At 43.1% G+C, this 13084-nt stretch overlaps 1 protein-coding gene across 1 annotated transcript in view; it reads left to right on the top strand.

Annotated features, from left to right (window-relative positions):
- Window positions 1–13084, top strand: part of txndc16 (thioredoxin domain containing 16) — a 21425-nt gene extending 8341 nt beyond the window's left edge. Inside the window, exons 8-20 of the mRNA XM_083986165.1 lie at window positions 672–840; window positions 1010–1179; window positions 2078–2138; window positions 2233–2374; window positions 2471–2617; window positions 2782–2841; window positions 2932–3136; window positions 5580–5716; window positions 6715–6799; window positions 7785–7923; window positions 9177–9364; window positions 9450–9640; window positions 12428–13084. Coding sequence (XP_083842291.1) covers window positions 672–840; window positions 1010–1179; window positions 2078–2138; window positions 2233–2374; window positions 2471–2617; window positions 2782–2841; window positions 2932–3136; window positions 5580–5716; window positions 6715–6799; window positions 7785–7923; window positions 9177–9364; window positions 9450–9640; window positions 12428–12675 — 1942 coding nt within the window. The 3' untranslated portion in view covers window positions 12676–13084. The remainder of the gene's footprint in view (window positions 1–671; window positions 841–1009; window positions 1180–2077; window positions 2139–2232; window positions 2375–2470; window positions 2618–2781; window positions 2842–2931; window positions 3137–5579; window positions 5717–6714; window positions 6800–7784; window positions 7924–9176; window positions 9365–9449; window positions 9641–12427) is intronic.

The following is a 13084-nucleotide window of genomic DNA, read 5'->3' as shown; positions in this document are numbered from 1 at the left end:
TATTTATGTCAGTAATTCAGTTCAAAAAGGGAAACTAATACATTTCATTTCATTTCATTTCTTAACCTTTATTTAAACTCAGAGATATATTGAGGAGTAACCTCATTTACAGTATAGCCGAGATGAAACACAAAACATATACAGTACATTTGAAACATACAAAAACATAACAGAATACCAGAATTTAAAGGTGACTAGGGTAAATTGAAACTTGCACGAGCAGTTAGAGGTAAAATAAGATGTAGTTATGGTTTTAAATTGTCCTATTGATAAAAGTGAGGTAAGTTTCAAAGGATTTTGCAGAGTGTTCCAGGTTGTAGATTCATTATATAGATCCATCACACAGAATGAAACATTTCATGTCTTCATTTATTTAATTTCTTTTAATTGTATTGATTATAGCTTACATTTATAGAAGACCTAAAATTCAGTATCTCAAAAACTTTGAATATTACACAAGACGGATTCAGAAAAGCATTTTTGATATGGAAACGTTGGCCTTCTGAAAAGTATATGCACTCAATACTTTGAGTTGGTTGGGGCTATTTGACTTGAACTACTAGAAATGGAGCGTTATATAAATGTAAGCCGTTAAAATATGGTGTCAGTCAGTTTCCAGAAGTATGAAAGACTTTTAATGTTTACATTCACTCTCTGTCTCTCTCTTTCAGTGTGAATGAATCGTCTCACTCGTCTCAGGTGTGGTTCCTCCACTGTAGAGTTCACAGTGGGTTCGTGACCCCGATGACCTCGGAGCGCTGCCCTCTGACCCGCATGAGGAAACCCCTCTCCATCCTCAGCCTCCACTCCTTCCTGCAGCTCATGGAGGCTCCACTTGTGGTAAATAGCAAGCAGCAGCAGCAGAGAGAACCGAATACCTAAGCTTCAGAATAAATACAAAGCTGATTTCCTACAAAGTAAAGTCATGTTGGGCTTTAGGGATTTTGTCATGAAACAATAGACAAATTCAGCCTTTATTTAATATTATATCGTGTGTCTCTACTTCCAGTCTGAGGTGTACGACGACCCCTCCGTGGTCCCGCCCCCACAGTTCCCCTACCAGCAGACGCCCCAGGTCTTCCTGTTCTCTCGTCCTGAAACCGAGCACCTGGACCTGGACACGGCCGCCGCTCTGGCCCGGCGGCTGCGCGGCTTCGCCCTGCTGCTGCTCGTGCACAGGTGTGTGGGAGGTAAAGGTGCACGTACTGTACGAGCCCGGATCATATTTGTCTGTGCAATTTGGGGTCACAGCATTCACTTAGTTTGTTATACTCTTTTACATACACTAAAATAAATATATTCCATACAGTGTTTAAAGGGATAGTTCAACATTTTGGCAAATTGGCCCATTGCCATAATCGCTATAGTCATAGCAGTAGGTTCGTTACCTTTATTTGTCGGTGCAAGCTATTTTTAGAACGGCGGAGCAGAGCAGCAGGCTGCTATGCTATGGAGGCTAAGGGAGTTTCTTGTTTTCCCTCATAAAACTCATCAAATACACAACCCAACAACTCCAAAACGCTGTCGTGGACAAGTTGTGACCTGCACATTAACCACGCTGTGAGATAATAACACAACGTTACCAGACAGAGTTGTTTTAGAGGGAAATTCATGCAAAACCGCTGATGCGCGTTGAGTTCAGGGACAGTTTTTCAGCAAGCAGACTCTGTATTTACTCTGTATTTACCTCAAAAACGGCTCCATTTAGTAACGTTCTGTTATTATCTCATAGCGTGGTGAATGTGCAGGTCACAACTTGTCCACGAAAGCATTTTGGAGTTTTGGGATTTTGTATTTGATGAGTTTGATGAGGGAAACCAAGAAATTCCTTTAGCCTCCATAGTGTAGCTCTGAGCAGCTCACGGCTCTGCTCCGCCGTTCTAAAAATAGCTTGCACCGACAATTAAAGGTAACGAACCTACTGCTATGACTATAGGGATTATGGCAATGGGCCAATTTGCCAAAATGTTGAACTATCCCTTTAACGTAAACACATGCTGTAGTCTTTCAATTTTATTATTTCTGAATGGAGTTATTATTCCTGCAAAACTAAACTAAATCTACTGTGTGTTTTCAGGCAGAGTCCTGCAGTGAAAACCCCTGATGAATACAATGCTGCTTACAGGCTGCCTGAGAAGGTCTGATGCTCATTAACTGTATAAACAAATGGAATTGCTTGTTATTTTTACCCACTTGTGCTTTACTTTCCTGCGTCATCTGTGTGTGTTTAAGAGTTTAGATGTGAAGTATATGACCTTACACAACCTGGATGAGGTGTTGGAGCTTTTTACGAATGAGGAGAAAGAGGGAGAGGAGGAGGAAGAGGAGGAGGAAGAGGAGGACGAGGGTCTGGAGGACGAGGAGTCAGAGTTTGGTAACGTGTTTCATTGTAAAAATGGAGTGGAAAAGAGGAAGCTAAGGAGGGAGAAGATGTATCTGTGTGTGTTTATGATTCTGTGTCTGTCTGCAGGAAATCTGGATGACGAGATCGCAGCATCCGTTTACAAAAACCGTGGCAACCTGCTGGACATGGACTCAATAACCCAACTCACCTCTGACAACTTCCACGCTGCAGTAGCACAAAGCGGCCTGACGGTGGCACTCTTCTACCTCAAATGTAAGACACAGTCTCTCCACTGGAGGCTTCGGTGGTGGTGGACATGTGTTGTCTTTTGCTTTTCAATTCGTCACACATGTTTTAATCAAAAAAGGAAGCAAGTGAAAATAATTAAATGAATAAATGTGGATTGAATTAATTGTAGTTTGTGTGCTCACCACCAGGGGATGCTGTTTCCATGGCGTTTCTCAGCTCCTTCATTGAAGTTGCAGAGAGACTTGCAGGTAAAACTAGGACTTTTTACACCTCTGTTATTGTCAGACTGTGTGACGATGGGATGTTGTTTGATTGATGAACCAACGCTCTGTCTTCAGACTCTGAGGTCGATGACGTCGACATGAGCGCGGTCGACTGCGGGGAGTGGACCGACCTCTGCGCCGCTCAGCCCGGCGGCTCCCTCCCGCTCCCGTTTCAGCCAATCACGGCCTTCCCCACCGTCTTGGTGCTCCGTCGCCAGGAGTCGGCCCAGCACTACAGAGGCATGCTGGGTAGTGAGGCGCTGCATCGCTTCATCATGCTGTGAGTTTTCATCATCAGTGTGTCTTATCAGGAGTTAAAATTTTCTCATATTAAATTATAGCCATTACATTCTCCGCCTGCAAACAGCATTACTGTTTCTATGGAAACAGTTGAAATATAGTGACGTCAGAGTCATGTTATTTCCTCTGGCCTGGGACATTACAAACACAAAGTTTAAAAAAAGAGTAGTATATAAAAGGAGTATCCCCTGAGTTACATATATTACAATTAAATTCTGATTTGATCTTTATCTGGGTTACAAATGTAGACAAACACAGTGTCTCCAAGCTAAAAACACCTAGAATTTATTGTGTTATGATGACAGTGCTGGTTGAAAAAGTAAGCAAACCCATAGATTTATAACTGGTTCAACTCTCCGTTGGCTTCAATAACCTGACACCAGCTCTTCCAACACCTGTTGGTCAGAGATGCACAGTGTTCAGGACGAATTTTTGATCATTTTTCTTGAAGAAACATAGTTCAGTTCATTCCACAGCATCTTTGTTGGATTAAGGTCTGGGCTCCGGGCCGATCCGACAGGTGGATTTTCTCTGTTTGAAGTGAGTTCGGAGTTAAATGTATTCACTCACTTTGATGTTTAAAATCCTGGTCCACCTTCACATGATCCAGGAGAGACCGGCTTGACGAACATGAATTTATTGTGCTTTATGATGTGGAGCCACCACACATGTTGCTTCACACAGTTCAACCGAGGATCCGTCTGCCCCAGCGGCGTTGCTCAGGGTTTCACTGCTCTTTGACGATACCTCAGGAGCGGCGATGTGTTTTTGGCTTCTTCTGTGTGGTTCGTGAACCAGCTCCTTTAGCCGTCGCTCTGAGCCTCAGTGAGGGAACTGGTCTGCTTCATGCTCTGGACTCGTTTCAGCTGGACGTCCACCTGGAAGCAGAAGTAGCCAGATAATTAAATCATCTCCATTTATAGACAGTTTGTCTCACTGAGGATGCATGATGATGTAGATTCACCTCTAACACTTCACTTTTTCTGTGAGACATGTTTCTTGTGAACAGGAAACTAAAAGTCTTGAGGTCAAAGAAAAAACTTTGATCCGACTGGACTCAATAAATTCTGACTCCAGTTATTAGCCGAGGGGTTCATGTACTTTTTCCATCCGAATGTTTGCATGGAGAGCAATCTAATGATCAGTGTGTCATTTGAAAGATTTACAGATAAAGTGAGATAATGCTTAGTTACAGAGCAGAATAAACAAAAGACTTGATCACCATCAGCAAAAAACAACAAAAGCACAGCATCCGAGGATGTTGTAAATATTCCGATGCTTCCAAAAACTCTCCACGATAAAGAAAGTGAAGGAAACATCCTGCCCTCCCCTGCAGCGGTTTGTTTGTTGGTTTTGGACATCAGTGCAGCTGCAGGACATAAAAGAGAAGAGCAACTGATGGCAGAAAAAGACGGAACAAAGTAAAAAAGATGATGATGATTCAGATTGACGTCAAGGGGCAGTATGTTTTACCATAACCCTAAAAAAGATATTATTCTTCCACAATACCACAAAGACACAGGAAACACACTCATCAGAGATTGTCCACATGTTTAGCCGCGTGCTGCCTGGAACAGCAGAGCAGAGAACAAGAACATCCATCCTGGAGAACATGCTCTGAATATTTGAAGTCGTCGTCGCTTATCTTCATGTGCAGCCATGTTTGTCCACTTCAGGCCCCGAGCCCAAACACTTTATCACGTCTTGATTGTGAAGTCTCTCAGACCAAGCTGTTGAAGCCGTTTCTCTTGAACCAGCTGTTTTTTTTTCTGATCATCAACATCCAGCAGGTCCAAAAACAAAGACTAAAGCCCTATTCGGACGGGATAAGTGAAGTCTGTATTTTTACTCAAATTTACTGACATTAAGGCTCCGATATGATGTCAAAGCGGTGCATGTCGTAACATCCGCTGCTGTCACATCCATGTGCAAATGAAGCAAATGTAAATAAAATGTCAAAGCAGCAATCCATGATCCATCTCCCTCTTTTTATGGATCTGAGCTGTTTATTCAAATGGGTCTCCAGCACCGATACGAGCCCGTGTTTGCACCTAAAACGCCTTCGAAAATGCCGCTCATAATTTCCACCGCGGCCTCCATGTTTCAACCCGTACAGTATGGTTTCAACTGGGGATGAAGTAGAAAAGGCGCGCAATAAAAACAACAAAAACAAAAAATGCCCCTCTTTGGTGAAATGTAGTAGGTAATTTGCGGGGGAATTTTTACTTTACAAATTACTGACATGGCGCATTTGCACGGGATTAAGATCACAGACGTCCTCCGCAATTATTACAAATTACCAGAGGTCCCCAGGTAAAACTAATCCCGTGCGAATAGGCTTTATAGTTTATTTCTGGGTGTTAAAAACCTGCCTGTATGGTTTTCTCAAATCTATTTACTGACATGTTTTGTTCTTCAACCAGGAGCCGTCCTGTGTCTCCCGCTCTGCTGTCCACCCAGGAGGAAGTGATGTCATTTCTTCAGGAAGTGCCTCACCCTGAGCTAGCAGGTTATAAACATGACAGAGTCCTGGGACTGTTCAACACACCTTCACATGCAGGTATGAGGCCGGAACATTAAAAGGATAGTTCTACATTTTGGCAAATTGGCCCATTGCCATAATCCCTATAGTTTTAGGAGTAAGTTCGTTACCTTTAATTGTCAGTGCAAGCTATTTTTAGGAAGGCGGAGCAGAGCCGCAAGCTGTTTTGGAGTTGTTGGATTGTGTATTTGATGAGTTTGATGAGGGAAATCTCATGAGCCTCCGTAGCGTAGCTCTGAGTAGCTTGCAGCTCTGCTCTGCTGTTCTAAAAATAGCTTGCATTGACAATTAAAGGTAACGAACCTACTGTTATGACTATAGGGATTATGGCAATGGGCCAATTTGCCAAAATGTTGAACTATCCCTTTAATAGTTATTGCTGATCTGACGCCACAATAAGTAGAGTTTGTGTGTTGTTATGTACTTGCATACACATTTGTGTGAAGCCTCCAACTGTTGTGCAAATTGTAAACAGCAGGTCACGAATATAAACTTTATTTCTCATTAAAGGCTCAGTAGTTGGCATTAAAAATCGCAGCAAATTTTACTCAACTTGTTTTTTTCAGCTGCAGATTTTCATTTTAATCCTCAGTTGGAGCATTAACAGAAGTTCACATCTGCATGAAAAACAACACCACAAGCTGTGTCTGTGTGCAAAAATACTGTGTGGGATTTTAACAGACACATTGAGAGGTTGTGGTGGAGCCAGGTTCATCTCGGCACAGTCTGGGCCTCAGTGAGTGTTCCTGGCACCAGGTGAGTTTTAATAGTCACAGGAGGACAGTGGAGCTCGGAGGCCCAGAGCAATAAGAGACACACAGTTAGCACGTGTCAGCAGAATGAATGAATTGTTGGTTTTGAGCTTACTTTTGGAACTGGGAAGATATGAAAAGAAAGTTCACATTTTAATGGAAGAGATAAAACCAGACAGAGAAGGCCAGGTAGTGAATGAAAGGAAAACATACAGTAGCAGTAGCGTCTCTAACGGTGATGCTCCTCTCCTCTTGTCTCGCCAGGAGTCCCGGTGTTCACCGAAGTAGCGAAGGCTCTGAGAGGAGACGTGCTGGCCGGACTGTTGACTGACAGGCTGGCGGAGAAATGGTAACAGCTTCAAAAGCCAAGATCCCAAATGTTGTGATTTATGCGCTCTGGTCTGAAGTGTTTCCAACAGCGTTTTCAGGAAGAGAGCGATGGGAACAGAGAAAGAGGTTTTGTTTTTGATCGGTAGAATTGACTCCAGCAGATTTGTGAAGACAAAAACATTAATGCATCATTAAAGGGATAGTTCAACATTTTGGCAAATTGCCCCATTGCCATAATCCCTATAGTCACAGCAGTAGGTTCGTTACCTTTAATTGTCAGTGTAAGCTAATTTTAGAACGGTGGAGCAGAGCCGTGAGCTGCTCAGAGCTACGCTACGGAGGCTCATGGTGGTTGGTTTCCCTCATCAAACTCATCAAATACACAATCCAACAACTCCACAAGGCTCTGGTGGACAAGTTGTGACCTGCACATTCACCACGCTATGAGATAATAACACAACGTTACCAGACAGAGTTGTTTTAGAGGTAAATTCATGCAAAACCACTGATGCGCGTTGCGTTCAGGGACAGTTTTTTATCCAGCAGTCTCTGTATTTCCCTCTAAAACAACTCTGTGTGGTAACGTTGTGTTATTATCTCATAGCGTGGTGAATGTGCAGGTCACAACTTGTCCACCAGAGCGTTGTGGAGTTGTTGGATTGTGTATTTGATGAGTTTCATGAGGAAAACCAAGAAATTCCTTTAGCCTCCATAGCGTAGCTCTGAGCAGCTTGGTGCTCTGCTCTGCTGTTCTAAAAATAGCTTGCACCGACAATTAAAGGTAACGAACCTACTGCTATGACTATAGGGATTATAGTAATGGGCCAATTTGCCAAAATGTTGAACTATCCCTTTAAAAACTCCTAAATTGGCTAAATTAATCATTTTTAATGTCTTAAATTTTCATTTAAATTCTCATTATTTATTATAGTACAATTTTAGATACATTTTTTTTCACGTGTCATGTTGTTTAATGTGTGTGTATGTGTGTGTTTGCTGCTCAGGGCTGCAGATCTCTCTCTGGAGCTTCCCACAGTCTTGGTGTTTCCATCTTGGAGGACACACACTCGTCCGTCCACGCTGCCTGTGTCGTCTGCCGAAGAGCTGCTCACGCACGTCAACACAGCACTGCTGCATCCAGTGGTAAATCCAGCCGTCTCCATTTGTCTTCGAGTGTTTGACTAGAATTAAAAAATTCCAAAGTCTCAGCTCGTCGTTTAAATCTCCCGAGATGAAAATCGCCTGCTGTCAAAACTTGGTCTGTGTTTGTGTTTTTGCTGGAAGTTCCGAGAGAAACGTTCACAGTATGTCACAGATAACAAGCACCATATGGGAATTCAGTGTGTGTGTGTGTGTGTGTGTTCGTGTTCCTGTGTGTGGTTGCCCAGTACGTCCGACCGCAGCGGGATGCATGACATCTTAGTCATGTAAACATATGGAAGTGGGAGCAGCAACATTTCATCGAATGTTGCGCAACAAAACAACCTCTCTCCCTCTTCTGGTGCTGCTTTTGTCTTCATCTAATCCAACCCAGAATGCAGTGGGGCCTAATGAACCCGTTGGAGGAATCGTTTCTATTACCGTATAAAACTATTTGGCCCTCCTTCATGAGATTTATTAAATAAAAAACGCTCAGTTCCATTGATAAGATGCATATCATCCTGCATCGTAACAGTTATAAAACATAACCTTACTATATAAAATGAAGCACGTTCAGACAGAGACGCATGTTGACAGCTGCTCTCATCATCCAGCGGCGGTCACGCTCTCCACGCTAGCTAATCATGTAGCCAAAAGTCTTCCACAACAACCACAGCCCTATAAAACACTCAAATCAAAACCCACGACATAATTCACACAAGACCTACCCCAGCTCGCTCGCTGTGGGGTTGCCATGTTGGAAGGCCTTTCAGCCGCAGACTTAGATATTGAATTAGATGGAGTAAAGTAAAGTAAATCACTAAACTGGCAACTATCTGTTTTTTTTTTTCTTCCCCCACTGCAGAGTCTCATGCGAACAAACATGTGGTGCATAAACAAGAACATGGATTCTATGAAGTCTAGTCATAATCATAAACTCAAAATGAAAATAAAAGAACAGAGCAGCAGCTTATATTTATCCTCCATGGGTTCAACTTTTTGTTTTTCACAGTGGCTTCAGTAAACACCACTGTACTGATCACTGGCTCGTCTTCAGCTTATGTTTACACATGCTTTAAATGATGGTGGTTTGTGTTGGTATTTACACACAGGGTTGATGCTGTAACGGCAGAAACCACTGGTGTGTAAATCTCAGTTATTTAGCAGAAACCCTCTGTGTTTTATTTTCACGTATGTCGTCAATCAAAGCATACTTGTCATCCGAAATAATATGAAACTCCTTTCTAACTCTGCAGCCGGAGCTGACGGTGGAGAACCTGCCGTCCTACCTCTCTCTGGGTAAAGCGCTCCTCCTCCTCTTCGTGGGAGAGGAGGAGGACGAGATCGGACGGAGGGAGAACCAGGCGCTGGTGGAGGAGATGAGGCGAGTGGTGGAGCTGGGGAAGAGGAGGACGGAGCAATATCTCTCCTGCTGGATCCACCTGTACGTGCACCGCTGCTGCCGATCAATCGTTTTTTCTTATGAATTGATGAATAACTATATGTATTTGTTGGGTGTTGCGTTCCAGTGGCCGTACTCCAGCAGGCATGTCCGTCCTGGGGTCATACCTGGGCTCCATGCCCCCCCTCCCTGCTCTGGTCCTCACCCATCTGCCCTCCGGAGGTGAAATCTACCAGTACCCCCCCAACGCCCCCATCGTGGCCCGCTCCGTCCTGCAGTGGCTGCAGAGGGTGGAGGACGGGGCGGCATCACCTGCAGGTACAGAGGAGGAGGAGGAGGTTTGCTCAAGAAAATAGGATGTATTAACTGTGCATAAGACATTTCAACTGATGTATTTATGTTACATATTAAAGGACAATTCCGGGCAAATTCAACTCGGGGCTGTATTTTCCTAACATTTTAGGTCTAAAAGAAGGAATTTGAAGATTTTCAGTTTAATTGCTCCTGTTTTGCGGTAGTCGTGACTCGTGTCTGTCCCCGCATCGCCACGGCAGCTTTCCGACTGCACGTAAACACACCGAGCGCGTCAAGTTGGGTCTTGTGCGAGACATTGAATTAGATCTAGTTTTACAAACATGTCGGCTTGCTTGAAGTAAATAAACTTCTGGGTTCATGTTCGAGTCGCCATCTGACGCTGTCTGTGGAAGAAAATTGCGGCTTTGAGGGAAGTAAACAGCCTAAGCAGCGGAACTTGCATCCGCTCCCATTCATCGCTGCCATGGCGATGCGGGGATAGACACAACTACCGCAAAACAAGAGCAATTGAACTGAAAATCTTCAGAAAGAAGGAATCTTCTTTTAGACCTAAAATGTTAGGAACATACAGCCCTGAGTTGAATTTGCCCGGAATTGTCCTTTAATTGTAGTTTTGATAATTTATAGAGTTTAATTTGCTGTCTTTGTGTCTAAACTGTCGACCATTCAGTTGCACTCTGGTTGATGCAGACAACAGGTTTTTGCTTCTGTGTTGCAACGTTTTAACCAGTGACTAACTTGGCTGAACTTCTTCTTTTTTTTTAACCCACAACTTAAACCACAGCTTCTGAAAGTGGTTTCTTTGGAAATCGGGAAACTCCTTTCAGTAAAATCTACATATAGGGACTAAGTCAGCTGTGTTTATGGCTCTGGACATCCCTCCACAGGCCAAATAGATTCCCTAGATCAGTGATTCAGTTCACACTGTGACACAGGGTGCTTCCTGAGAAAAAAACAAAAACATTATCAACCTCCATCTTTTCTCTCTGACTCATTCCCCCCTTCGTGCTCATTGTAATCGCTCTATAAAGTCAGTAATTTGTTTCACAGCTTGATTCTTGTCGGCGGTGAGTTCCCGCTCGGCACCTGCGGTCGACATGCAGTTTGCTTCTGAATGTGTTTTCCAGCAGCTGGTGAAGTATACTGTGCGTAATAGTGGAGAACGTACTGTACCTCCACCCAGGTCGGATCCATAGGTTATATCTGAGGAATTTAAAATAAGAAAAACGCCTAGCTGTGAGCGAGCTGCAGTGCACCAGTCCTCTGTATCTAATTACAAATACACAGATGTTAGATTTACCACAACGACGGGATCTTGCGTCATTTAACACAACCTCTGCACGCTGTCGTTTTGTTCGTTAATGTTAACTTTTATTATCCATGTTTGACTGATTCCAATTATTTGACTTCCTCTTTTTAAATTAAGTCTGTTTCTCATCTTTAAAAGTAAAATGAATGAATCCCCGTAAATGTTACGAGTAAAAACACACATCGAATGTTTGTGATTAACGGGGTTTCATTAACTTTTACCAAATAAAGAGGGTGTGTGTGTGTCCCTTGAGTTCCTATACAAACAGAAGAGTTAAAGGACAATAGAGAGAGACGTGTAGGTGAAACCAACAGATTTGAGTTTGTGGCCTTTCCGTCTGGAGAATGTGAACGACAAGAGGCTTCAAGCTACGAATGTACTGGTAATAATTACAGAGTCTTTACATGGAGGTGATGATTGTTCAGGCGTGTTCAGCCTTTAAGCCACAGTTATCTGGAGCCGTTAACCTTTTCACCTCAGATCCCTGCGCTTTGTCTCAGCGAGAGCCCAGATAAGAAGACGCCAGTGAGTCTTTGCTGCGACACGCGTCGAACTACGTGAACATTATTGTCTGATGATTGTCTATGGATGTTGTTGTGCAGGACTTGTCAATCCATCCTCCAAGGACACACTGGAGATGTTGCAAATGTTAAAGGGTTAGATATTGAAATTTCACTCATTATCTACTCACCCTCATGTCGACTTTGTCCAAAAAGACACACCAAAAAACATCCAAATACCTCCATAGTGCTCGTCTGTAATGTCCCTCTTGTATTGAAGCCCCAACATGAGAAATTGTTCTGAAAAAAATTTAATAAGTCTATATTTTAAGCTTGTTTGTAGCGGAAGCTCCCAGTGTCTCAGTTCACAGCTCCGCAAATCGCGCGAAATTCCAGCAGAGCAACACTGGGAGCTTCCGCTACAAACAAGCTTAAAATATAGACTTATTTAATTTTTTTTCGGAACAGTTTCTCATGTTGGGGCTTCAATACAAGAGAGACATTACAGACGAGCAGTATGGAGGTATTTGGATGTTTTTTGGTGTGTCTTTTTGGACGAAGAAAAGTGAGCCCCGTTCGCAACCGTCATATGGACAAATACTGCTGCGCGGAGCCCCGCTGTAACTCAGAGAAGCCACGGAGGACTCTGAAACTTCTCCCAGCCCTTAGTCGACATGAGGAAATTTCAATTTTGAGTGAACTATCCCTTTAAAAAACTGTTAAACACTTGTTATTTGTTATACTTTCAACTTCACAAGTTACAATTCGACAGTGAACAACAAGTCCCAGCCACGTTTATTTATTAGTTTTTCATCTGGAAACACCTCTGCTGCTGTTCTGTTCTGACTGAATTTGCCGCCGAGCATTTACAGTAACGGTCATAATAATGCAGACTTGGAGATGAATGAGATAAAAGCCCAATAAAATCTTTTCAGCCTGTATCACATCACATGGTCTCTGTGTTGGTCTGTGTCTCTGCAGGGATGTTGGCTGAGGACAGCTGGCCTCCTGCAGCCAGGTTCTACGACTTCCTGAAAGTCATGGACGTGCAGGAACCAGGCTCCACGCAGCAGCTAACGCCGAGAGAGGAGGAAGAAGGAGGAGAAGAAGAGGAGGAGGAGGAGGAAGAGGAAGAGGTAAATGCAGGAGATGATTTGGTAGTCGAGGAGACGACAGATTCCTCCTCCTCCTCCAGCTCTCCTGCTCCTAACCCTCACTCCGAACTGTGACGGATCAAGAGCAGAGGGGAATTACACAAAACCACTCATTACATTTTTTGACTACTGATACAAACTTCAGTTTTTTTGCCCTTTTGTTTTATATGAGTTTTTTATTTTTATTACGCTGTTTTTCAATCAGTTGCTCTTGGACTTTTAGTGTCCGATTCTCTGTGATGTGAAGTTTGTTTTTAAACCTATTTTATACTGAGAAATATTTTAGTTTTCTATTTATATTTTCATATCACTGAACATTATATGGATATTATTCTGAAGTCGCTCATTATGGTACCTTAGCAACAGTCAGATTTTAGAGCGCACACATTTTTCCTTTGGTGTTTACCTGATACAACTGAATTTTGCCAGTTACCGGTATTTAACTTTGGCAGGTCTGCCAAATGTGACACACAGACTGGCTATT

This window comes from Trachurus trachurus (assembly GCF_905171665.1).
Source record: "Trachurus trachurus genome assembly, chromosome: 2".
Classification (NCBI taxonomy): Eukaryota; Metazoa; Chordata; class Actinopteri; order Carangiformes; family Carangidae; genus Trachurus; species Trachurus trachurus.
Note: the sequence above shows the minus strand (reverse complement) of the source record. Positions and strands in the feature narration are given on the sequence as shown.